Source organism: Notothenia rossii, assembly GCF_949606895.1.
Source record: "Notothenia rossii genome assembly, chromosome: 9".
In the NCBI taxonomy this organism is placed as follows: domain Eukaryota; kingdom Metazoa; phylum Chordata; class Actinopteri; order Perciformes; family Nototheniidae; genus Notothenia; species Notothenia rossii.
Genome location: NC_136907.1, coordinates 10,757,085 through 10,784,617, shown reverse-complemented (window position 1 = coordinate 10,784,617; position 27,533 = coordinate 10,757,085). Strand labels below are relative to the sequence as shown.

Below are 27,533 nucleotides of genomic sequence, written 5' to 3'. Positions count from 1 at the left end.
ACCACATTGGAAATAAAGCTCAAAGCTCCAGGTTCACATCAAGAGGACCTCTCCTCTTTCCTCACATGCAGTCACCATAAATGTAAGGAGGCCTATTTTCTTTTCAAAATGTCAGCGCACATTACAATCAACATCTACAATAAATAACTGGGGGTATATAATGATTGGAAATAATTGTGCATGTATCACTTTTCTATATTTTTCTGAGAGATAACTGCTTTAAGGGGATTCATGCAAAGGTGTGGTGACTGTTGTTAATTTTGCAGAACGTTTTGAGTCCATCATTGAACTCTTTTTGTTTGAGTTTTGTCATTTTGGTAAAGTGAGTATTGAGTATTGGATGATGCAACCATGAATAATTAGTCAAATCGACATCTTGTAACCCTATTCAACGCCCATAAGACACCTTTATTGTGTCCCTATTATGCTCAAATCCCCAAGTTCTCTCTCCAAAGGAAGTTTCTCTCCCAAACTCCACGCCCAACCCCGAATATTTCCTCTTTAATAACACTGTCTGTTGACACTTCATGTGCAGCAAGCACACATAGTCGTATCGATTTTAACATCTATCTCTGAGCAAGAAAGCAAAAAAGCATATATCCAAAATGTAAAACAGTTACTTCGAATAAAGAGGCCCTATCAGAACATCTGCAAAGAAGAAGACAACATTCAGCTGTTGACCTCAGACCACTATCACAACATCAACCTCAATTTAAAAGCAATGCAGTATCCCTTCAAAGCGTCTCTGCATACCGAAAGCCTGACGTCCTTTTGCAGCAAAAGTAGAGCTGCATTGAGTCTTTTAAGAACAAAGACAGGATTTGCCTGATTAGTGAAGCCTTTCTGGCTCGAGGTGTGCGATCAGTGAAATTACATTACATTGCATTTGACCAATGTGAATCGAAGTGCATTCGACCAACAAGATACAAAGTTGAAGAAAAGCTGAATCATATAAGTACATCAGGTTTCATAGAGCTAAAACATTTCAAGTGCTACTCAACTGGTTTTAGATAAGCCAGCCTTTTATTAGTATATAAGTGTTTTGTTAGCAATTCTTTGATAGTAATTCTATCGATCGAAGTGGAGTCGAAAGAGATGAGTTTTCAGTCTCCCCGAAATAATCCAATGTTGTGTTACATGATGAAAGCCTGAAGGCACCAGACCAGGTCACACTGTTTCCCTTTCATTGCTCAATTTATATATTTATTTTCACTCTAAAAAAACATGCTTAAATGTTGTCCTTCTGCACGGTCAGTTAGTTGAGAGACCTTTTCTTATTTCATTGATGTCTGTCTGTAAGAGGATTTGTTCTTCAGCACTAAAGAGTTGTTGCTCCCTCATTGGCTGCAGGCTGGAGAGCAGAATTCAATCTGATTGTTTCGAAGACTGCCAAATCTAAAAGAGAGAGACTTGAATAACAGTTGCTGTAGTGTTTGCTATATCTCTTAACCCATGAAGGTCCTGTTTAATAGAAAAATCCCCAACACAACATGTGTACTATATACAATTAAGATACAATCATCCAAAGTACTTTTGTCACTGAAGTTTGGATATACATAATCTGTTAATCTTCCCCTATGGGATGACATTCTAGGAGCAACCAACTGGAAACACAAGGAGTTCACTGAAGAGCTTCGAATTGATGTCGACACTGAAGATTTATTGGAAGATACCGTCGGGGAATTGACACAGACATTTGCTGAGAGACCATAGAGACCAACTCTGAAGTTAACTTCCCCTCCCCCCGACACTTAACACCTCCTAAGAGCATAATCGACATTAGAAAGCTGCAGGTCCTGTCCCTGGTGGGGTCAAACTGTCCTGTTATTATCAGAAGGAGAGGTGGTTGTATGGTCAAATCTAAGACACAGCTGTGGTTGAAGACTCATACCAGAGGAAACAGCTCTTCAAAGGCCTGTGCTGGGAGAGAGAGGGGAGTCAGAGGAGGCTAGAACGATCAGGACATTTCATAAAGGACAGTGGTGCAGGAATGAGCCCTAAAACCCAGAAATGACTCAGTATTTTACTACGTCTGGTCTCGAAGTCAGTGTTTTTTTTTACCCCTGACATACACAAGCAAAGACGTTTTGTTCTATGAAACAAAACACCCCAATCGTGAATATCCAAAGACCTACACTTAAACAACATCACTGCACCACTCTGCAGTCCCAAACACAACATTATAAAATCAGTAAAAACCCTAAAATACCTAAAGGACATCATAAAACATTCACACTGTTACCATCTGGAGAGTTGCGTTTTCTTTTTTTAACCTTATAGACAGAACTCTAGGGAAGCAAGCATTAGCATTCTCCCCAAAACCTGTCCAGCTGTCTGTTATTAAGCCTTATGATGCCCTCAGACTCCTTCATTAGACCACCATAGGATTTCACGCTTGAGCTGCTTTTGTGTCTGTTTGTGTAGAAAACTATCCCCCTTTTATTGATCAACTTGTCCACATAGCAATCGGGAGAAGATATGTTGTTGATCCACCAGATGATGTCTTTAAGACGTGTTTTTTTGTCGATTCTTTATGTAAATATTATTTATGTTACATGCCTGTGTGGAACTAATTCTTGGGAAAACACAAGAACAGCGACAACATTAGAACCTGAAGAGAAACTAAGTGTGTGATCTGATAAGACTGAGCCGTTTTTGCTGCACTTATTAACATATTAATAAGAAAATGTAATTTACCTCAGTGCTTGATGATTCAGGGTTCATGCCTGAGTTCATATGAACACATCCCGTATACTGAAGAAAAGTACTGTATGTTGACACAGGATTATCTGCAAATGAGTGCACTGATTGTACTTAATTAATAGCCACATTAACATAACTGCTTATCTTTATATATTATAAGGACGCTGCTGGGATATTAGACAGCTGAAGAGCCTCCTGGGGCGGAGCACTGGCTCAGTTCTGATTACTGTCCCCTCACAGAAAGAAGTCCCCAGTTTCAACCCAAAAAGAGCTGCACAGTGAGAGCATTTCTCCTCCGTCTCTGCTCATTTTTCCTCAACGCCCCAATTTTTAAATGGACCGGCTATTCCTGCTGTTGCCCTTCAAAGCGTGTTAACAGGTCTAAGAATAAGAAAATCATGTGTACTCTACAATTGTTCTAAATACTTCGATTTTTCAATATAGTTTAGGGATTTTTTGCTATATTTGCTGTTCCAGAAAACTGTTGGTTTCCATTCATTTCAGTAGAGTTTGGAATTAAATGAGCATGGCAGTGTAACCACATTAATTACAATAGCTAAAAATAACAAGAAATAGAATGATTTCTCACTGTAAACAAAACTAAAAATGTCTCCTAGTTAGAATTCAAGGACAAAACATCTTTGCTTCAAGGTTCAACTGCTTGCCCCACATCTGAATGGCTCATCCATTAGGAGAAACTATTAAATGTTGCAATGGTGTTGAATAGGTTTGAATTCATAATTTGACCTTCAATTGAAAAAAAACTAATCTGAATTTGCAAATCATATTTTGATTATTTCGGGGAATTTCTTAATTTACAAATGTCAGTTCCTCAAAATGACTCCAGTATTTATTGTTTTTCTCAATTAAAGGTGGGGTAGGTAAGTTTGAGAAACCGGCTCGAGATACACTTTTTGTTATATTCCATGGAATGCTCTTAACATCCCGATAGCAATGAATATCTGAAGTGCTTTGACAAAAAATCCATTAAAAAAATGTCATCTGTGGAAGCCGTAGTACTGTAAAAAGCACGACCAATCATTTTATCCGGCCCGGCTAAAATAACTGGATGGCCTACCTGCCTGTCAGCCTTCCATCTGTGCACAAACTTATCTCGTGCCCTCATTGGTCATGTGCACGTTCATGTGTGTTAGAGGAGGGGCTCTGTAAGGAAGTGGCAGATTTTTTCCGGCTGTGTATTTTCAAATTCTAGCGCACTCGCTGGTTTCTCCAAAACCCCACCTTTAACCAAAATCCAACAATTTTACTCATCTCTGTGAACATTATTTCCTGATCGATTTTCTCTTCATAATACCCTCAAATGTTTCAATCTCAAGACAAGGCCAATATATTATATAATAAATAAGCTATAAACAGGAGGCATGGTGTTAAAAAAGTTGGGAGCGACTTTATGTCTTCACCCTGAATTAGCAAAACTCACACAAAATCATTGTTCTCTTGTTTACTTTCTGCCATTGTTTTAATTGGATGCTTTGGTCATGTGACCCATAGTTCAGAGATCAGGAAATGATGCATTAGTAGCATACTTTATAGATACAGCCTATGGTAGCATCCCATGTGGTCAGCTAGCAGCTCTTATCCTCAACTTCCTCTACTTGAACATCGGAAAGCTTCCCCTTGAGTTGTATTTACACCAAACACTTCATTATATGAGTACACAATGATCACACAATGCGTTTAGTAATGTTGCATTTAAAAACATTGTTTATTTAAATGTGAACACTGCCTTTGTTTAACTATCTGTGCATCTATTGTGTTCTCTAGTGTAATAGCTATTTGATAGCTTTCCTGCTGCATTTATGCCAGTACTGTTTCTATTACTGTTTTTAAGCGGCTGAACTTTATGTGCATTATTTACAAGACATTTACAATTTAAGTAGAACTATTTACATATCATTTCAATGTGGTAGATGATGGCAATATCTTTTTAAGCCCTCATTTACATCATTGAATGTCTTTGGATGTGTGATGTCCTTTAAATAGCACTCAGTAATTTCGACTGTCATTTCAATTTGACAAAAAACAACAGTTAAGGGCTTTCATCTGCGCTCCAGTTTCTGACTCTCTTGAAGCAGTGAGCTATCTGTGGATCTACGCATAGAGGCACACAGTAGGGCAGAATATTAGAAGTGAACGGGCTAAAAAATGCAAACCACAGATATCTTTTTCTCCTTTTTACTTTCTCCCGCTGCTCCTGAATAGTACGGATGGATAACATGCAGAAGATAATTCCTCCTCGGGGGATAAATAAAGCAGAACTTAACTTTGGAGACCGTTGGCTGGATTTGGAAATTAAAAACAAAGGCCCAGTGTCCTCATGCTGCACTTTTTATAATTAAAGCAAAGGCTGATGCCAGTTTCCATAACAATTCTCAAAGTACTCCACTGTTTCTGCCACACTGGTGTCATTATGCATGGGGCATGTGGATTTTAATTAAAGAAAATGAATGTCTAAATGCTAGCGAAGCTGTATATTTCAACATGTATTTCCAAAAATGTACATAGGTCATTAACTCACCAATTTGCACTGAAATTAACATTACACTTAACATAAATATCAACATGTTAGATGTTCACACAAAGCAGTCAGTGATTGATCATTAAAAGCCAATTTCTTTACCTGACAGACGTGGAAATGTGAATTTTATTCTTCTTTTTACCGAAACGGCACACTGCTCAGCTATGTCACAAAAAATACAGTTATTACACATTACAGTCAGAGTTATTTGGCATGTTTGATATGTCTTTTAAAGAAGGTTAGCATGTAGAACATAGTACTGTACAGCGTCTCTAAACCGTATTCTCAAGATACAATCTAAAAACAGTCAAATTTAGGGAATATTCACATATTTTCTTAAAGAATTTAAATTGATGGATGAAGAATAAGCTTTCTTTTCTTTTAAACTCTTCAACTCATCAAAAAAAAAACAGCCATGTTTAATGCAAGTGTTTACTTGTAGTTTACAAATATTAACAAACCTACTGAAGTGTGAAAAGACATGTAAACTCACATTCAGTCCTTAAGGCCAGAGCTCACTGGATGATATTATTGACACGTGTTTCTCAATGCCGTTCATTTTAAGCATCATTGACACTGCGTTGTTACAGTGATGGGTAAAGTGTGTTTATCATTTTAATCCATCAACATGCCTCTTCTATAGTGTCTATTTCATATACAGTATGCGCACTAGCTTTAAAATATTCTGTCCAAATTGTTTTTTGAACCCACTAAGCTTGCAGTCACACTTCAGAGCTTTGTTAACTGACCTTTCCCTCCTCCACTGCTTAGCTTCCTGCAGCCAAACTCTTAATAAAGTCTGCATGATGTCATGTTGGCCGAAGTGTGCAACAGCCACCACAGGTCTCCCAAACTCAAAGCTTCCATTTACTTTGACTTCTGGAAATTCAAAACCAAGTTTGAAGTGGTCATGGATCTGCATTTGCAAAAGCATAGATCATACAGACACTTCATACTTTTCTGCCTTCATACTTTAAGTTCAGTCCTCATGTCAACAAGTCATTGTATAAACAAGTCTAGTAGTTGAGGCGCGATGAAATAATATTCAAGCACTCAACAATGTTTTTTTTCAATGATATGTCTTTAGAAATCTCCCGTGTTGATGGTATAGATATTTCTATCATGAGAGAGCATTTCCATTGCGGAGCTAAGGTAACTTCTTGTGAACTCATCCTTAAATTAGACGAGTTTACCCCTCCACAAAGACTTCTCCATACTTCACTTTACCTACATCCCTTGCAGCTGCGTAATTTCACAAGAAAATGAGCCATAAGAGAAAGAAAATCATTAACATCAGTAGAAGCTATTTCAGGAAGAGAGAATGGCTCAATGTTCTGCTCAACGATGGGAGCAGCCAGCAGGCTTTAGAGTCTCCTGTGTCCATCCGTCTCTCCGCATCTCGCTCTCAAAACATCCAGAGCACATTACGGGCAAGAAGCACTAAAACCACACCTCCTCAGGACAAGAAAAAGAGAGGGGGTATGACAGAAGTAAATTGGCTATTTCCACCCTTGAGCTTTACTCCAGACTTTCCCCCGCATGCTGAGCAATTTGAATTGTGCTGTAATTGCTCGTGTTGCTTTTCTCTTGCTCGTCATTCCAACAATATAATTTGATCTCATTACTTTTGCGTATGGTTGGATCCTCAGTCTCAAACACTGGTAGGAATAACACTAAGTGGCATTTACACAAAAGGACCACTGTTGCACTCTGCTTTTCTCCGCACAAAGGGAGCAGGAGACATAAAGATGTGTCATACATAAATGTGAGGAAAAAAAACAGCACATTTCAAAACCATATTCTTCTCCAATGGAGCAGTTTAAGTGCGGAGACGTTTCTGATTAGCTTGTTTTAAAGTGGATTGTGTTACTCAGCCAGCGTATGGCGCCGGGAGAGGAAGATCCGAAGGGGCCCACAGAGAAATGGATGTCACATGATTCACGAAATAGAAATAAAAAGCCGTGCTCCAGCCTGGTTGCAGCGGAGTGGACTGGTTATGGTTTTTGTGAGTGTGTATAGTGGATGTTGCCGTGGGCGATGTGCTTCTTTTTAAAAAGAGAGGATGTACTTTGAGTGTGAAGCAGGCTCTAGATAGAGTATTTGCCCAGACAGCATTTCTAAATCCACCCATGCACTCATTTATCTGCTCACGTTTTCCCGATGTGTTTCATAGGAGAGATACTGCGGGACTACAGATATCTTTCAGCTCTTGAGGAGGCAGTGATAGGAGAAACGGAATAATAAACTAAAGGCAGGGTATTTTAAAAAAGGAAGAAGAAGAAATGTTTCCTCTGTGGCTCATTCTGCGATGGATTTGAAAGCGGTAGTGCGTGTGAAATAAGAGCGGAGAATGAGAGAGGCTTCAGTAGCTCCAACAAGCCCCGTCCAGGATGAGAGTAGGCAGCAGCAGTAATGTGAGGAAGGGTAGTGCCCGGCCGGCGGCTCCTCGTGTGCTGCCTCTGGCCCCAGATTCAGTGTTAGAGTCCTTCTCAGAGTACGGAGGGATTACGTTGAATTCCTCGCTTTCCTCCTCCTGCTGCTGATCCTCTTCCTCGCTGTCCTCCATCTGTAAAAGCAGAGGAAAGAGTGATTCTATATGCAGCTGTTTTTGAACAGCAACATATAGTTAGGTTTGGCGTCTTGGCGTCTTCGGCCTAATCTTTCTTTCAATAATTTTCCCCCGGAGCCCACAGGCGGATGCTGGGATGGTGATGGTTTTGTGAGGCGGAAAGCAGCAGGACAGCAGCTTTAGGCCCCGGCCACACGAGGACGAAAACGGTCGTTTGCGTTACTGTTTAGTGTCATATAGACCGTTCTGCCACACGGGGACGACCGAATGTGACAGTAAACAACTGCGGAAACGATAACGGGTCCCAAGGTGGATAGAACGCCATACGCAACGCTCTGGGGGATCCAACGACGACTTTATTATTACATTATATAGATTCGTTATTCATTTGTTTTAAAGCTCAATAAATAACAAAGAAGACCTTTGACCGGCACTTTTATAATTTTGTCCGGAAGATTTAAACTTTTAACACACGTTGACTGGCGAAAAACTCTGCCCGGTTCCCTCGGCCCCCACCGCGGAGAATAAACAGAAGGGCAACCATGACAACCATGCTTCTTCGCCGCTTTTGTGGAGGAAGTTACAGCGCCACCTACAGGCTCCTGCATGTACTGCAGCTTCTCCAGCGGTTGGAGCTAGATGGAGCTGTCTCGTGTGGACAGACACTATCCGGTGAACATTGCGTGTTGACCGGTGGACGGAAGCTTTTTTGCGATTGCGTTAATCCTATGCGTTTAGCCATATGCGTCCTCGTGTGGCCGGGGCCTTAGAGAGGCAGAGGGAGAGATGGTAATTCTTGCAGACTTTGTTCGATTGGCACTGTCGTTAAAAGTAGAGAAGAGCACTTGTTGTTTCTCAATGATGTTCAATTTATAGTCACTCTAAGGGCAATTGAGTTTGAGGTTTTCCTTAAATATAATATGTTGTGATTCATTTCAGGAGGAATTCACTTTGTAGCTCAACGCATCTCTACCTTTTTAACTACAAAACTCAAATGTATCATCTTTAAATTAACTGGAGTTTTTCTCTGCAGCCCAGCAGTGGCACGGCCGGTATAGAAGAACGAATGGGGACTATGCAGCAGATGGATATGCATACATGAATATTAACCGTAAAGGTTGAGTCTAATACTGTAAACACCTACGGCTAATCCTCAGCCACAATGAGAGGCGGAGTACAGGAGGGTGGAGGAGCTGCTTGGTCCCCCCCGATACTTTGGTGTTACCTCCTGATACACTGTCTACTGTTTCTAACACATATGGTGTGACAGAGAGAGGAGGTGCTTACACTGTTGAATTCCGGGAGAGTGTTAACACCGACATGGACCCTTTCCTGGTAGACGCGAGGGGGGGGCGGAGACGCTGGCACCGGAGTGTTTTCCACAGGAGGAGGTGCGGAGATTCCCATGGAGCTGATGGCGTTGCCTGAAACACAATCAGCGGGGGACATCTTCAATAGGTTCACATGGTTATTCATCCTTGAAGCATCATCAGAGTATTATCAGTGGCTTTAAAAAAGCACAGTTAGGGGATATATGTAAGTACTGTGCATGATTGGGCGACATTTGAATAGGTTGGATAAACCACATTGTGGCTTAGATCGCAGGATTGTAATATTGTTATGTGGTCCAAGCTGATTTATTTCAACTATTGTGTGGCTTACCTTCAAATTGGTGACAGGCAATAATCTGCCAATCCAGTTGCTCAATGGGGAAGACCTCAATTACAAAGTGACAACAACAGCGATTCTCTCTTTTTTTGCTTTAAACTTAAGTCGATAAAAATGATTGAGGTCACGTCCATGTGTTTTTAGATAAATCGATATTGTACTTGTGACAGGCCTTTTGGTGCACCCACGTCCCCTGAAGGTGAATTGTAACACCTGTGGGGATCTTTTGAGTTTTCATGTTCATAAACGTGAGGAAAACTGATAGTGAGTTCAAAGAGGGCGCCAAACCAATTTCCATTATACAGTTGCTCACTATGTGCAGATAAGCAAACAGACTTTTATATCATGCACACTATAGAGTATTCCAGTGCATCGGAGACCTCTGACTTCCTTTTGGCTCCCAGCACACGCGATAAAATAATGTCACTGGACTGAACGGACAAATCTAATAATACACTGAATAATTTATCCGGGTTCGCTCTCTATTTTACAGCCACTCCTTCACCAATGGTGGTTTATACAGAAGTCAGTGGAGGAGTGTAACAAAGTACTTTTACTATTTTACTTAAGTTTTGATATACATTATATGATACATATTTGACTCAATTACATTTTGGATGGCAACATGGTACTTTTTACTGTACTGCATTTATTTAAAGGGGTCGTTTTGTGCTTTTTCCAATTCAGCTCTTTTACTTCTATTGAATTATGGATGGTATTATTTCTACTTTTCCTCAAGTAAAGGATCTGAGTACTTCCTCCTCCACCTCTAAATGGGACATTTCGATTAAATAAACCCAACTCTGCAGTCCATAGTGTTACACGGTGCACACTAATTGTTGTTAATGTAAGCACATTCTACAGCAATGGTTAGTTTAATATTTTAAAAAGTGATTCTTATATGGGGTGTTTTGATGCCTTTTTCAATTACTACTAGTTTGGCAACAATTCAACAAGAAGCCTCTTTGTGTTTATCGCTGTAATTCATTGACTCCACAGAACTTGGAGAAATGTCATGCACATTTGGCAAGCAACCAAAGAGTGTCTCTTGGTGCTTACTTATTTATAAGAAAACATAACGGTTCAATGGTTTACCCTCTCAATCATCAATTATGACCCACCTCGTCTGAATTCTGCATTAATTCACATTAAAAACCGCTTAGTTTGAGCAGCATCTCCAGAGATCAAGTTAGTTATTCTCAGGTTTGACAGCTCAAAGTGAAATGTTCCTTTGTTGTTATCTAGACGCAGAAAAAACGCTTTAGGGTGTTTTCCATTTCCTGTAGTGTGTTATATAGATATATACTGTATATAAATATACTCCTACTCCTCCCCATCAATTGGACTCCTTTGTTTACTTCCGTAGCATAATGACATCACTATGTAACAATCACACTTAAATTGACTAGCGCTCCAACAGATTGTACATGATAGACTGAGGGGCGGGCCATTTCTAAGCGGTTGACCAATCACAATAGCTCAGGCTAACTAACCAATCAGAGCAGACTGGGCTCTGGTTTCAGACAGAGGGTGAAAAGAGGTGCTGCAGCACAGGCAGTACGAGACAATAAAGAGCTTTTTGAACATTAAAGCATGGGGACACGTCACAGGAGAGGAACAAAATACAAATATGAACCTACAGATTATCATAAAGGGTCCCTTTAAACATTTATGACTCAAATCACTAAATAAAGTTGCAAGAACTATCACATGTTCATTTTTCTACTATAAACGTTGGTAAGTTTCTATATGTTTACAACACATGACTATTATTTACATGTGATTTCAAATCATCTTTAATAGGTTATAAGGCTTTTTGTCTTTGTCAATCCTGCAGGTATTTTGTACTGCATGCTGTAACATAATAACATTCGACTCACGTAGACACAAGTTGCCGCTGAACATGTGCATGATGCGCTGACAGCCCTGCCACTCGTTCCCGCTGCCGTCACACGAGCACCACTGGGACACCTCTGTGCTGATGTTGTTCACATAGTTAGGAGTCATGATGGTGCCTGGTTTTAGAAAGAACACAAAAGTCATATTGTAGCTGCGACTTTATAAACTCTTCCCGAAATATTTTCTTTTGGCAGAAGATTGAAATTCTCAGCACACATCTTCATGGTAGGTGAAATGCAACAACAATTTAAGAGTGTAAAGACTTATCAAGCTCTTAATGTGGAAAATCGCATGCCTGCAAGATTATTATTTTAAGATACAGTTTTAAATACAATATAGAGGTGGATTATTATTAAAATGTCCTTTTGTAGCGCTGATGGTTGGCTTTATGCAGCTGTACTCCTTTAGATTCCTTGTGCAACCAAGTGAAAATGATGTAAGCCAAACATCACGGATAAGGCTTTTTTACAAAAACCTCTTTAATTTATTTGTCCTCCATCTCACCTATGAGTCCAGCGTAGGCCTTCAAGCACATGGCTCTGCTTTCTCGCACGCAGCCAGAAGCAGACAGAGGGGAGGGCTGGCAGTTGTGTTGGAAATCAGCAAAGCGGGATCTGAAACACACACACACACACACACACACACACACACACACACACACACACACACACACACACACACACACACACACACACACACACACACACACACACACACACACACACACACACACACACACACACACACACACACACACACACACACACACACACACACACACACACACAGAAGAGAAAACAGTTTCATCCGCCAGCACAGGGAAGCAGAGTGTGCATTTGAAAGTGTTTAGACAATTCGGGATTTGGGGTCTAGCAACAAAAACAAACACAGCGTAAGCAACAATATGAGCAAAACACAAAACAGAGACATGGATAGCTGTGCTGAGACATTAAAACAATGTGTTGGTTTACCTTTAAGTAGTACAAATACACAACCTACTACTCTTCTCTGAAATACAAATGTCAGTTAATTCGATTGTTTAAGCCACTGGTACTGAGGGTGAGGACAACACTTCGTCTCAGAGGTTTCAAGCTACTGTATATATTTTACAAGTAGATTTGGTTATTCTAATAAACATGCACACACGTTTAAAACATCTTGTCATTTGTAGCAGATATAAAATACTTTATAACTTGAGCTAACATTGAGTTTCTCCTTTGCTTTCCCTACGATTTCCAGAAGAAACACATGATAGCCACACAGGTGGAAAAGAAGACGCTCATGTCAGCTAAAGTCAAGGCTGCTCTCTTTTCTTATTTGAAATGAGTTAATAATACTACAGAGGAGGGATTTTGTGTGACCTTCTCAGTTTCAATTTACTGGAACTCTACCATTTTCATTAATAACCTCTGTAACATTTACACAGATTAGAGCGGTATTAGTGTAAGAAAGACCTATGCATTTTTAAGCAGAGTGAAATTAGAGTCACTAATGCCATTACAATCACACAAATGATTAGGGGCATAGCTATGCATTCTGGGACACTAAAAGCAAACTCCCCCTATCCATACATCATCGAATATTTTTCGAGTTATAGTGGGACCACAGATTCAAAAACTGTTCATATTTCCCTCCGATCAGTGATGAAAGTGTAAAAAAACAAACAAATGTAGTCATTATTTTTACAGACCTTTATCCCTGAGCAGAGAAAGAAGTAAATACCCGAATGTATGCAAGTAAATAAACTCACAGGCTTACTCCAGACAGTTTGTTATTTTAAGGACATATTTGATGTTTTTGTTGTGTTTACATGGCCACTGACCAAAGGCAGGCAACAAACTTCTTTATTAAACATCTGCTGAGGTGATTATAGTTCCTGCATTTGCTGTTGAACAACCATATCTTACACTATTACTGCTATATGTTGAATAGAGCGTGAAAACAAGATGTGTTTTTTATAGTTGCAAGCACTAAATTCTATCTGGTTCTATGTGCATATGCTGTCAGAGTAGAGGGTTAGAGCTAAAACTTCAATCAATTAACACATTCAACACTATTTTGATAACTGATTAATAATTTAAGTCTTTCTTTAAACTGATTTGATTGTTCCAATTTCTTCAAACTAAGACTTTGCTGCTTTTTCCCAGTAATCTGAATATTGTTGATTGTGACTGTTGGTCCGGATAAAGAAAACTAAATTTTTTTTAATTTGGGCTCTGGTGATAGTTCTTCTAGTGATTCAACAATTGTTCATGAAAATATTTGGTGCTTTAACTTCCCTTTGTGAGTTACAAATCAAACTGGGACCCATTTATCAAAACACTGCCTACAAATGCAACAACTGTTCTAAAAAACTCCACAAAAGGCCTTTAATACTGACGTTTTGAGGTACTAGAGTAGTTCATTGTAATTTATGGTAAATGGTCTGACAGCATACCTCGGTGCTTTGTAGGACACTTTGTTAAATCTTAATTTCCTGTGTGGTCCCATGCGGAAACCCTCATTAAGGGCACTTGTGTGTCGTTGCCCCCAATCAGCCGTCTCACCTACACAGCTCGTCTCTGGAGCAGTAGTTCTGCAGGCTCAGGCAGTTGGGCTTTCCCACTCGTTCCTCCCCTCTCCCGTTCTCCTCGTAGGAACACGACGGGACGATGGTCTTCCTCCGCCTCTCCCCGCACAGAGTGTCCGAGCAGGGGCAGAAGAGCAGAGCGAAGCTGTACTCCTCGGGCACGCGCTCCAGGAAGCGCCGCAGGGCTTTGTGGCATTTCTGCCGGTTGCAGCTGTCGTCTGTGACTGTCGCTCGCTTAGTGCAGGCCACGACATACTCTGACCGCAGGGAGCCACATTTCTCATACAGGCCACAGTCCTGTGCTGCCTTCAGACACTGGTTCTGGCCATCCACAGAAAGAGAAGAAGCTGGAGGGGGGGGAAAAACGTTTATTGGGAAATAAAAACCATGACATGCAGCATGCAGAACTTTAATGATTTGTGACCAGAGCAGTACCTGCCATGATGGAGGCCATACGTGTCATCTCTAAGTGTTTCGCCAGATTCAACTGCAGTTCTACATATGGAGACACTTCATACTCCTCATAAGCTGAAACAACAGTACAGAGTATTTATCACATGGACTATGCAATGGAGATTTCAAACACATGATGGAAACTTCTGAAGCAATGGAGACAGGACTCAGAGAGACACGGGGGAGAGCAGGAATTTGATGGCAAACACTGATGGTTTATTCGGAGCTTCGGCCGGAGAATTCAAAAGACATGTGCTGTGCCACGAGTTGACACAGCCGTTGCCAAACCAATTCTGAAGATCTCTACCCCAGACCCATGTATTTAATAACACCTCTATCAGCTGACGCCAACAGGCAGGAACAGGGAGACAACACACTGAGCGCACAGCACCCAAGGTTGCAGGTGCTCATTGTACAAACTGATAAACTAGGTCAAAGTTATGGGCCTAGGAAACATATTTCCCCAACAGTAGATACCAATGCTGAACCCACCTGCAAATCTGGCCGTCCAGTAGACCTTGAGGCAGTGCTCCTCCCTGCGAGAGCCGCGCTGACACTTGCAGACCTGCAGCGGGCGGTAACGCTGCAAAGAGTTCTGGGCCTCCAGGCACTCGAGTCGGGCGTCTGAGCCGAGAGGAGACACGGCCTCCTCCGCCGCGCAGTACTCCAGCAGCCGATAGAGCCCTATGCAGGACGGCTCCTGGACGCAGCGCTGCTCCGCCACCACACAGTCTGAGGAGGCAGACACTGGGGCACTACCTGCAGAGGTGGGAAGTAGTGCAGTACAAATACTTCGTTAAGTACATATTTCTGGTATCACCCCTGAATGGTTTAGGACCAAATTATATTAACGATCTCCTGCAAAACTATGAACCATCCAGGATTCTCAGGTCTTCTGGGACGGGTCTCTGTTCCAAGAGTAAGAACTAAAGATGGAGAAGCAGTGTTTAGCTATTATGCCCCGACCATCTGGAACAAACTCCCTGAATCCTGCAGGTCCGCTGCAACTCTTACTACTTTCAATCCAGACTGAAAACGTATCTTTTTGCCGCTGCTTTTGATTATATCCACACTGCAGTGTGGCTTTTATTCATATATTCTATACCTGTTGTGTTTATTTGATTATCTTTGCTTTTTAATGCCTGTTGCTAAATGCCATTTTATAATGTGTTTCTGCTGTATTTATTCTTAAATGTCTTTTATTTTGTTTTGTAAAGCACTTTCAATTGCTGTGTGCTGAAAGGTGCTATATAAAGAAACTTGCCTTGCCTTGGCTATCAGTACTTTACTCCAGCAGCCTACTTATTTTTCTGACGACTTTTTACTTTTACCTCTTACATTTTCAAAACAGGTTCGTTACTTTAGTCTGAATGTGTGTTTAGTGGCGTGATCATTATTATCTAGAGTCATTGTGTGCCTAGTGATTTTAACACGATCCGTGTATCCATCACTTCCTGGTCTTCTCTAAAGAAGAGGGACCAATGAAAACTTTGTCATGTTGCCGTTGTTCAGCATCGAAACATTCATTAGCTAACAATAACATTATTGTTCTATTAATATAAAGGGAGGTCAGTTACTCTTTAAAACAGCTGGTAGTTATGGGTACTTTTTACTTAAGTACATTTCAAAGCCCATACTCCTTTACTTTTACTTGAGTAAAGAAGTTTAGTCAGTACTTCTACTTTTACCAGAGTATTTTTAAACACGAGTATCTGTACTCTTACTTGAGTAAAGGATGGGTGTATTTTTGCCATCTCTGACTACCTGGAGGAGGGGTTGATAGTGTCAGTACTGGCTGCCAACATTATCACCAATATGTGAATTTGTGTATGTGCAAAGGCTTTGGTTTATAGTCATAATCCAGTCGGACTCTTTAAGCTAATTAGGCTGTGATTACAGTACACCAGAGCTAAGGAATTGCTCTCCACCGCACTGCAAGTTACTATAATGTCCAACAAGGAGGATTAAAATGAAAGCACACAAGTGTTAGTGCCAACGTGGGCGAGTCCTCAGTGTCTCTTGGATAATTTAACAACACTATGGACTATGTTATTATGGTTAATTATGATAATTAACTGTTTCTTCTTCCTTCTGTTGGGGCTCCTAGTTAACACATAATGATTTATCTACACAGTCTTCACTTTGTGCTTATGTACCATATCTTTGCCTCACAGTGTCTCAACATTCGTACTAAATAACCTGCATGAGCTGCCAGTCACCTCACATCAACATTTATTATAAATCAAAAGACCTTTTATAAATCAATGATGCCAAAACCTGCTGTCCTTCCTCCCTGCTCTGCAACTATGTTAAAATGATGTTAGTTTTGGTGCGACAAATAAGAGCTGCTGAATAAGAACGTTTTGATTTTTTTGTTTTATCTGTTCAGTTTTTCTTAGTAAAAAGGCCATCCAAGATTTGAGGGTACGCTGCCCAACTCCTTTGCATTCACAAGCTAGTTGAAAAATAAAAGTACGACCCAAAAGGGAGGTAGGGAATTTGTTAGTTTCCGGGATTAAAAAATGAAGCCGTCCAAAAGCCAACTCTCAAGTCTTGGAAGCTTCTTGGATCTTCCTGCAAAGACTTGAACCGCTAACAAGGGAGCATTGCCAAAAAAGTATCTTTTCATATTTCAAAAATAAAATGTTGGCTAAAAATAATAAACCTTCCTCAAGCAAGTGTGGAGTTTATTTACTTTCACCATACTGGATGACATCCAAATCCCATAGCCATCTGGAAAGAAGTAAACATGCAATAATTACTCTAAGAACCTGTCGAGTGCTGGCAGCATTTAAAAAATAGATAGTTAAAATGTATTTAAAGATTTCAAAACACTAGTGTGGTGTCTAGGTATTTAACATGTGACACATTAAGTCATATGTTCTCATGGATGTTAAAGCACTGCTGTTATTAGTGTTAAGGACACTTAAACAGCGGGGGGCCAAACATTTTGCAGCAGGGGGCCGCTTCACTTAGAACATGTCAGACACTTTCTCCCCATGTTATGCTAAAGAGCCCTTTATCCAGCACAGCTTACACAAAACCAACGGGTTTCCAATATGGTGCCTGGCGTCTATTTTGAGATCAGGTCAGGGGGGGAGTGTGTGGGACAGAAACTCCTTCTGGCGTGATTTTAAACTTTGCTGGACCATGTACATGCACAAAAACCTATACAACACACTACAGGGAAGTTAAAACCCCCAAAAGCATAGTAGGACCCCTTTAAAGTTATCACAAAAAGTCTGCTTCACGTACAAAAATACTCCAATTGAAGATATTGTAGAATTGTGTTGGCTGTATATGTATTTAAAACAATTCAACCCATTCATTTTTATAAGGGGTCATTGAGAAAAAATGTGTTGCTTATCATCAAATACATTCCCTCTAAAGGAATACATTTTTCAGGAGAATCACAGCCATGCTGGTCCGCAGTGATTAAGAGTGTTCTGATTGAGAGTGTTCAGTCTAAAAACATTTCATATTAATGATTGTTGCTCCACGTGCAACACAATGCAGGAAGACCAGAAGGCAGCCTGAGGGAGATGAGAGCATTTCAAGAAACTAATGTTCTCAAATGTGACACATAATTGTCCCCGCAAATGACACTTTATGCATTGTAGAAAAGGAAAATGGCTTGGCTGTTTTATCTTTCTAATTTGCTGTATCCTGTCACTTTTTAACTGCACAAAAGAAACTGACTGGCAAGCATTTAAGAATATGTTGTGAAACTACAAATGAATGGAGGATTGTTTGAACTCTCCTGTTAACAAATATCTGTACCTATTTTATCCTCATATGGACTTGTGCTTCGGAACATTACCATATACATCAAACACACGCACACACACGGCATTGTGTTAGATTGGTCACACACTTCGATTAAGCTCCTGCTGACTGGCGGCACAAAGCGCGGCTGTAATCCAATTCTGCAGCTGCATGTTTTGCAATCTCAGGCTCCACATGAGGTCCATGTCCCACTTTGGCATTAGACATATCATAAACCGAGGCTCCGCTTCAGCGCAGGAAACCTGACAAGACGACTGCATCGACTCCAGGGGTTTGAAAAGGAAAAAACACTAGTGACACAAAAAGCAATAACTCACAGTCACAGATTCCCAAAGGTGTGTAAAGGTGATGATTACCTGCCTATCTATGGATCGTGATACTTTGATTATTATTCTAAAGTATTAAATTCAGCCATGTTTAGCTGCACTTTTAAACAGCCTTCGTGTAATCTCCTGTTTGGGCAGAGAATTCATTATTCATTCTCACTGTTTGCTCCCCCTGGCTTAACAATGATAAAGAGAGACTATCAGCAAATTTAGCTTCCGAGAGCTTTGATTTGCACACACACACACACACACACACACACACACACACACACACACACACACACACACACACACACACACACACACACACACACACACACACACACACACACACACACACACACACACACACACACACACACACACACACACACACACACACATTCACGCCCATCACAGATAACAAAAACCTTTATAAAGTACACAGTACCTCCATTTAATCTTGTGTAGTAGACAGGTCATATTTACGGAGCCCCTAAGGGGTCATGAAAAAAAAAAAAAAGTACCTGTTATCCTGACTTTTTATTTTTTTGAGAAAGTTACCGGTGCGCCAAGGAGGAAGTGGAGCGCACAGGAGACAACCATTTCATTGCAGACTGTTATGTTTATGTGCGGAAATGACAGTGTATACATTATTTGAGATATATTTCGTACTCAGACTTCATTTTAAGGACATTTCGGCCAGGGGTGTGTGCAGGGCCGTCCCTGGCCGACTTGAGGCCCGACGCAAAGTTAGATGATGAGGCCCTCTGTTTCGTGAGCGTCGACGGGGGGGGAGGCACACACACACACACACACACACACACACACCTCTACACACATCAAACTGCCCGGTTACTCCCCCTTTTATTAGTTTTATGAAGGAGATGTCTGGTCACCAAGGGGCATGATGGGCGGACTGGGAATAAAAATCAGCCCGGGAATGTCACCCAACAGCATTAGCAACATAAACAGTGCCACATCTAATGTTCCAAAAGGAGTGTGTGCTCCACTTCCTCCTTTGCGCACCGGTAACTTTCTCAAAAGATTTTAGAAAATAAAGTCAGGATAACAGGGTTAGTTTCTCATGCGCATGAGATACTAACCCGTTATGTCTTCCTCTCTATGTTTTTTTTAGGGCTCCGTACATATTCATTTAAAAAAAATGATTTGACATCATGATGATAGAGAAGCAGTGTGATCACATGTTGCTGTTTGAGATGCAACACATCCCCAAAGTGAAAGTCTAGGTTGAGGGATTTGTCAGTGTGTTTTAAGGAAAAAAGAAAAGTAGCGAGAAGCGAGATGAATTAATTTGATATGTGAACCATAATGGTACACCCTATTGATTTCTCACTGAGGTGATTAATAGAACTGGTGAGGCAAAGCTGATGAAGGTTAATGCCATAAATGACAAACCACACACACACACACACACACACACACACACACACACAGACAGACAGACAGACAGACAGACACAGACACAGACACAGACACAGACACAGACACAGACACAGACACACAGACACACAGACACACAGACACACAGACAGACAGACAGACAGACAGACAGACACACACACACACACAGACACACAGACAGATATTCATGTATAAACTTGTTTGGTGAAATTTCTCTTCCGTTGATTTCAAATGCGTGGGATGGGTAGTAGAGCATCCAGATTGTCGGGCAATAATTTGACTTGAGAGGAGACCGGGGTGTGATTCTGATGTGAAATGTGTTCACAGGGATCGTGTCAGGAGGGACATTTTGGAAATAAGTCGTAAGCTTGGAGGAGGAAATGGCAGAAAGGCGTCAAGACGAAGCTAAAGTGAGACTACAGAAACGTGTTACTTGTTACTACTTCTGTTACACACATTCAACTGAATTACAGTCAAACCAGTGGCATTACTGAGGGAACTATGCATGAGTGTGTTCACATGCACACTTCTTATAAAGCCACATATATGGACTTAAGTGAAAAATGGTACCAGTAAAGAATGTTTATACCTGTCAGTTTTCCCCTCAAAATGCAGCTTCAGTAATCAGTCAGAAAATCAATTACACTGAAAATGAATCAGCAGACATTTGTTCAACCAATTAATAGTTCAGGTCATTTGGGACTAAATTTACTACTTTAAGATCTCGTCAGACTTCAGTGAAAGAAAACAAGCCGTTTGGCCAAGTTTATAGTACAGTGTATCCTAACATTTCATAGATCTTACAAATAATTGATCAAAAAGATACAGTTTAGCTTTAAAGGGGCCCTATTCTGCTTATGTTCAGGTTCATATCAGTATGTTCTGTCTCCACTGTGACATGTCTCCATGCTTTAATGTTCAAAAAGCTCTTCATTTGTCTCGTACTGCCTGTGCTGCAGCACCTCTTTTCACCCTCTGTCTGAAACCAGAGCCCAGTCTGCTCTGATAGGTTAGCTGGCCGGCTTTGTTGCGATTAGTCAACCGCTTAGAGATGTCCTTAGCATATCAATAGCCAATAGAAGCACGAGTGTTACGTAGTGAGGTCACTATGTTATAGAAGTAAACAAAGGAGTCCAATGGAGGAAAGGGTAAACCCCAAAAAGCATAGGGCCCCTTTAATGCTTAATCCTGTTTTATTGTAAATACATGTATAAATAATATATGAATGTTCCCAATATGCAGCTGTGCAGCAAATGGAGTGCTAATGTGAAGCTAATTGACCTCACAAGACCATACTGGGAACGAGTAAGCTACCGGACAATAGAGCACATGTTTGTTTGTCAAAACAATGGTGTTCCTGCCAACACGACTGATTTAAATTTTTATTTAAGCTACTTCATTCATTCAAAAATATATATATTTATTAAAAGTTGGACAGAGCAGATGGCAAACGAAAAGGGGGGGTCTTTGCAAACATTTGCAACAGAAACTAGTATATTAGGTCCAAGTCTAAAAATAAACAAAAGACAAAACTCAAAATGGCTGACCCCATTACCTTCCAATAATTAAAGTTAGATTAAAAACACGGATCTCTGCACTGCTTATAGAGAACATCAATTGTATATAAAAGGTAAAGAGACATTTCAGTTTCCTGATTTTTTATTATATCAGATATGATGTGTAATGAACTAGACTTCCTCTCTATTTGTGTAGCCGTGGACAGATGAGTTTCTTCTTGACGGATTCTTTTTTGTGCTTATTTAAACCTGTGTGCGCCCTGACTGAGTTATTTCTGCTGAGCTCTAAATTTGGCCCTTTCCAACCAATCAGTTCACTGTCTTGCAACATTAGACTTTCTATTAACGTTAAACATAATCTTAGCAGTTTGCACATTTCTCTCTTTGTTATGAGATAACTTCAGGCACTGCCCTGGGCACCTCGGTGGAGCAGCTCTGTTTAAAGACACAGTATGAGTTCCGTTTCATTTTTCAGAATGTATTTTCTTGATACCAAATCAAGATTAATTTTTTTTTAATGTGTTCTGCATTGTGGGTTTCAAAATTACGTAAAAATATGTGCAAATTTGTGTGGTTGTACTTACCACTAAGCAGGCTTTGGAGTACTGTTATCAGGTGACAGTTTGTTTAACAGTAATTTCCCTTAAAGCTACATAAAAAAGAGGTAATAAAAAAAATTGTTACATTTCTATAAATTGGTGATTTCTAGTAGGATTAGATTGTATTTATTTTTTGTAAACTGTACTGTTCTGTAGGCTAATACTTTACTGCCTGAATCTGCTTTATAGTTTTCGCTTTCTTTGGTTCATTTGCTCATTTTTGTATTCAGTAGATGAACCTATATGTTCACAAAATAGTGTGTGTGAGCTTTTCTGTATGTATTAAACTCAAATGAAGCATTTTCTGTCAACTCAGATTTAATGTTTTTTTTCTTTAAACTGTAGAATGTGCTCATGTGTTTCATTGTTGGTGTATAGGCTACTGCTTGAATATGCTTAATGAAAGGCAGGCTTCCATGAATAAAAAATCCCTGAGCTGAGGACACATTTGAATACCTTGGTTTCTTCTTTTCTAAGGTTACATTGTTCAGTTGGCTTGCATAATATACTTAAGTAATTAAAGTAGAATTAATTTAGATTAGGTCGCTGATTACATCTTACAGGAAACTATTGGAGGAAGACATGTTTTATGTTACCCTTCCAACCCTGTCCTTTAGTCAGACATGTTTTCCTGAACCCTCCACTTTCTTTCTTTGAGTATGTTACTTTCATTTCTTCTCAATGCCTCCATGATGCTGCACATGCCAGATTTCATTTCTGCCGTTTTATCCTCACTTTATGTCTATCCAACATCTTTTCCACTAGAGGCTCCTACGGCTTTCTTTCCATCAGGACCGCCAGCACAAACAGAAAGTCCACTTCAAAAGACAACTTGATTTCACTCCCCTGATTTCACAAAAAGCTACAATTTCAGTTAATCGGCTTAAAATGATGCCTTGTCTGTCGTCTTCATAAATAGTGATGGCAGTAAACCTGGCAAGCGTGTAACATAATGCAGCGTAATGACAGAGGACATATATATACTTTACCTAGGATAAAGAAATTGCAAAGAAAAACTTGATGTGACTAAAATAACAATAAGCAAGCCCATCACAACTCAAGGTCACTCAAGGTTAGGTGCTTTTATGTGGTCTCTTCTAAGGAAAACGACAATCACAAACCCATTTGTATATATCATCGCCAAGGGCCAATCATTGTCATTTTCCATCCGTCCAACAGATGATACTTTCCTTCTATTCCCAATCATGAGACCCACACCCATCTACACACCTGTCCCCTCCTCCCTCCTCTGCTCCACCTTCCTCCTCTTCCTTCTGATTAAATCCAGCTCCACACACTGACCTGGATCCTAAGTCTTATCTGTCAGTTTGTCATCGTTGCAATCTGATGTTTTGTTGCGTGTAACCTGCCTGCCTGCTTTATTTGGACTGTGTAAGAATATCTCAATAATAAACCACTGAGTTCATCCTGCCGCCTCCTCAACTGTCTGCATTTGGGTCCAATCCCTGATCCAGTATGTGACAGTCCTCATTATAATGGCATAAAGATAGGGACAGTTCAACTAAAAGGGAACAACTCTGCCACATGACAGACAGGTTGTTGGCTAGAGCAGAGTGTGATGACCGAGAGCTGAGAAAAGAAGAATAACTTGATTATGCCTGTACTTTAGGTGCTTTTAACACGTGTAGGTTCTTAAAGCGTATTGTCTAGACTCTAGACAACTCTCCAAGTGCGTGCAAAACTCAGTGTTTTATCTTCTGAATCAACTGATGCCAAGTGTATTCACTACATGGAGGCCTCGTCTAATGAGGTGCTCCATCGTGCAGCCACATCACGCAGGAAAACACCTCTCCTCTGTACTTCAGGTAAAGTACATACTTGCATCAGCCAGTTAGGGTGTGTGGAGCTGTGTGAATATTTCAGGCTCCTGCCTCCTGCTACCTGGTGCAGTCCAAAATAATGTCTCTGCATTACAGCGACACACCTATGTACAGTTTCCATCCTGCTGTGGTGTTTTGTTGGTGCCATCAAGATGCCAAAGAAAGCATAGGAGGCAATAACACTTTAATTCACATTCATGAGAGTGAGTAGATTTCAGGTGTCATTCACAAACCCACATTTTGATGTTGAAGTTATCCTCTATTTTTATTTATAAGTAAAAGATCACATAGGTGAAATAATTGCTTATTCAGAAAGTGTATTCCATGTTATTTTTGTATCTAAGTAATGTCCAATGGGCACGTTGCCAATTTAATCTCTGTGTGCTGTCGTCCTAAACGAAAACTGAATTACAGGCACAGGGTGCATAAAGACAATGCCTCAGCAGAAAGAGGGAAGAGTCCTCGGCACGGTGGGAAAGATAAAGAGGCAAAGGATTGGAAAACGTGTGCATGAGGGCGCTCAGACCCCTACACAGTGCATACATCAAAAAGTCAAACCCTTAAAGGAAAAACAGCTCGAGCGTGTGAATATTAACTCAATGTAGACCTGTGTAATTTAACACAGCCGGAAAATTAGCTCTAATAAATCTATGACAACGGTGGCACGGCTCAATAGCGTCCACTAAATGAAGCACCAAAAATAGCAGCACTCTATCACCAGGGGTGATAACAGAGCAGCAAAGGGTCAACGTCGGGTTTAATAAGATTCAACAATAGCCTGCAGTCCATTGATTTATCTGAAAAAGGTACTGTACGCTGATCTCATGCATAATTTGTAACCATTACATTGGTATTAATTTGGAAAAAGATACAGATGAATGCATCAATGCATTTCAACAATGGAAAATGAGAGGGATAGAAAAAGTGGAATGTCATCTGAGTTTTAGGGTCAAATCAGTGACACACAACTCGGGGAAATGACAGTTTATAAAATATGTTCTATAAGCTCAGGATGCTTTTTATGTTTTCTTGATGTCAAAGTGTGACGTCATGCAGCAGCTGTGGGTTTTTCTTCACATATAGTTGATAGAGAATACGTGATCTTTACAAGCAGGTGCAAATATCCTCTTTCTTTTTGGATGTTTCAATGTTGTGACGACACATTAATGAGAGCAGAGCTCAGTGGAGCGTCAGTGGTGACAGACATTTTGGGAAGGCTGTTACCTCTAAGGGTCCAACTGAGGGCCATTGTTTGGATCACGGAGGTCAAGGCAATAAGCGATATATAACAAGGTAAAAATAATATTGTTTGAAATGAAATACAGTTCTCATGGGCTATATATATGATAACTGTGGACCTAGAAAGAAAGTCATTCAGACTGAACACAAAGTAGAAAATAACAGATCTATCCAACAGATTTGTCTAAAAAACAACCTGATTACTCTACTGAGTTCTGCCAAGATTTCACCTTTACTAAATGATGTCAATTAACCAAATTGAAATGTCATCAATGACTTTGCAATCAGGTATAAGAGTATAAATCAACATCACAACAGTCTGTCTAATTTGCCTCTCTAATGACTCAGATCTCCATTAAATAGTACTTAAAGATACCTGCTTTTTTGGGTGTGATTCCCCCTAAGTGCCGGCCAGGTGGTTTGACACACATGATAAACTGGGTGCCTGAGAGGTTTGACATTCACAAGAGAACATGTATCCTTTTATGATACTAATCTCTAATGGGCAGCCTCCCCTGATAGTATCTGAATTGTGCTGGATGCAGTGAAGCATGCATTTCCTGCACTAATGAAATAATCCCAACAATTATAGTATTTACATTGCATTTCCGCAGTGAACAGCACGGATGTGTTGTGTTTCATCTGTTCAATGTTAACTATGGATTAGGATACGAACTGCAGACAACCACAATCAAATAATGAAAAGACATGTCTGATCTTGAGCACTGAATAACACTTGTGATTAAAAATGACATAGATAGCAGATAATCAATAACCACAGATCAACAAGCGTTATGCTCCACTGGGAGATGTATTATCCAGCCTCAGCCACATGATTGACTTTAATAATTATAACTCATTTTGTGGTAGCAGCAGATTCCAAATGCATCAACTGTAATGTCAAATTTCACCACGTTTCCCTTTAATGACCAGCAAGACAAAGCCTTTTTAAATCAGTGATACTACAAACTGACACAGTGCAGTTTTGAATTTTAACTTTAAATCTCTCATCCTTTCAACTTCTAATGCACAATTTGTGTAAAATGTCGATGAATCACAGATGTGGCAGCCAAATGCTTTTAATGTAAAGGAGTACATAATTTAATTTAACTGCATGTGTGATATTTCCTTGATCTGGAGACAGGGTAATCAATATATGGGATTTTTGGAACGTGGCCAAGGTAGATAGCAGACCTATGATGTCATCCAGATGTAAAAGGTGTCTGCTACAATAAACCTGGTTTTATGGACCTTTTTAATATTTTGACTTTAAGGTCCTTTTACAAAGTTTCACTGAAACCTGGAATAGTAAATCTCTGTCTTATTATTAAACGTGCAGTCATTCTTTATTTCCCTCCTTTGTTTTGAGCCACATGTTATATATCAGAACTGTCAAAGTATTTTCAAAAACTTAGCGCTTAAAGTTCATTTCTGGGGAGCCTGGGGAATCTAAATAAAATATACTGGAACAAAATCAGACTACAATTTGGTGGATCTGGGCAGAGGGCTTAATAGCAATCCATTTTTATAGTCATCACATTTTTCATGAATGGTTGAAACAACTGGAATTCATATGTGCATTATTATTCAAGTTCTGGCTACTGAAAGACACCTTTGGAGCCCCACACTACCAGATTCAACAGACTAAATGTATGATAGCCTACAGTTTAAAAGGTGGCTGATTCAATAACAGAGATGCCAGCTGTTAGAAATAAGAAATGCAATGCTCACCATGGGATAAGACGTTGAGCAGGAGTCCGATGATCATCATCCTGTCCGGTGACATTGGAGAGTTGGGGTCTGGGGAAACTCGCACCCGGCTCTACAGCTCAGTGACCCGTCTCCTGCCACATCCAGCCTCCTGCTCTGCACGGACGGATGGGCTACCGCACAAAGTTGGCTAAACTGGAGGGAATCAAGTTCTCGCGATTTGTGATGTCCCATTTATTTTTACGGATCCCGGTTTTATTGATCTCTGTTGGACGAGTAACATTTATCCAAAAAGTTTCTCTGCAGCTTATCACCAGTCAGTTCCAGTCACACTACAGCCTCAAAGTGCGCGTTGTGTCGCATTTGGACTTGCTTCTGGTTACGTCGCAGCTCCGGGAGTTGTCCAGCAGCCAGAGTTGAGATCAGTGCGCTCAGACTGCGCGGCGCATCTCTGGTTAGGGCGCCGTGTGATTGGCCCCTGTAAAGACTGAGTATACCCATGAGGTGTTAAAATGTTTCCTGTGGGAGAACAGCTGTGCTGTTTTAGCCATTAGTCCAGACTCCAGGCAACACCATTATGGAGGTGTATAGCCTACCACTATAGACTGCATTACAAATATATATTTAGTTGGTTACATGCACACAATAATCTCTCTTTAATCCACTTATTTAAGCGAACTCTTTGTTTTTATTGTGTTTAAAGGGTTTAAA

The 27,533-nt window shown here is 40.3% G+C and overlaps 1 protein-coding gene across 1 annotated transcript; it reads right to left on the bottom strand.

Annotated features, from left to right (window-relative positions):
- Positions 1 to 5,324: 5,324 nt before the first annotated feature.
- Positions 5,325 to 27,206, bottom strand: LOC307020388 (GDNF family receptor alpha-4-like). The gene is made up of 8 exons (XM_079651716.1): positions 26,844 to 27,206; positions 14,893 to 15,159; positions 14,383 to 14,475; positions 13,925 to 14,294; positions 11,883 to 11,992; positions 11,360 to 11,494; positions 9,099 to 9,235; positions 5,325 to 7,808 (listed from the first exon to the last, which is right to left on the bottom strand). The coding sequence occupies exons 1-8, from the start codon at positions 26,896 to 26,898 to the stop codon at positions 7,605 to 7,607; spliced, it is 1,371 nt and encodes a 456-aa protein (XP_079507842.1). The 5' UTR covers positions 26,899 to 27,206; the 3' UTR covers positions 5,325 to 7,604.
- Between the last annotated feature and the right edge of the window lie 327 nt (positions 27,207 to 27,533).

Bases quoted from the DNA above. Each gene is read 5' to 3' on its own strand.
- LOC307020388 (XM_079651716.1), bottom strand. From the start codon at position 26,898: ATGTCACCGGACAGGATGATGATCATCGGACTCCTGCTCAACGTCTTA. The intron at 15,160-26,843 runs GTGAGCATTGCA...CCACCTCTGCAG, and splicing joins GCTCAACGTCTTATCCCATG to GTAGTGCCCCAGTGTCTGCC. The intron at 9,236-11,359 runs GTGAGTCGAATG...ATTGTGTTTCAG, and splicing joins CAGCGGCAACTTGTGTCTAC to GCAACGCCATCAGCTCCATG.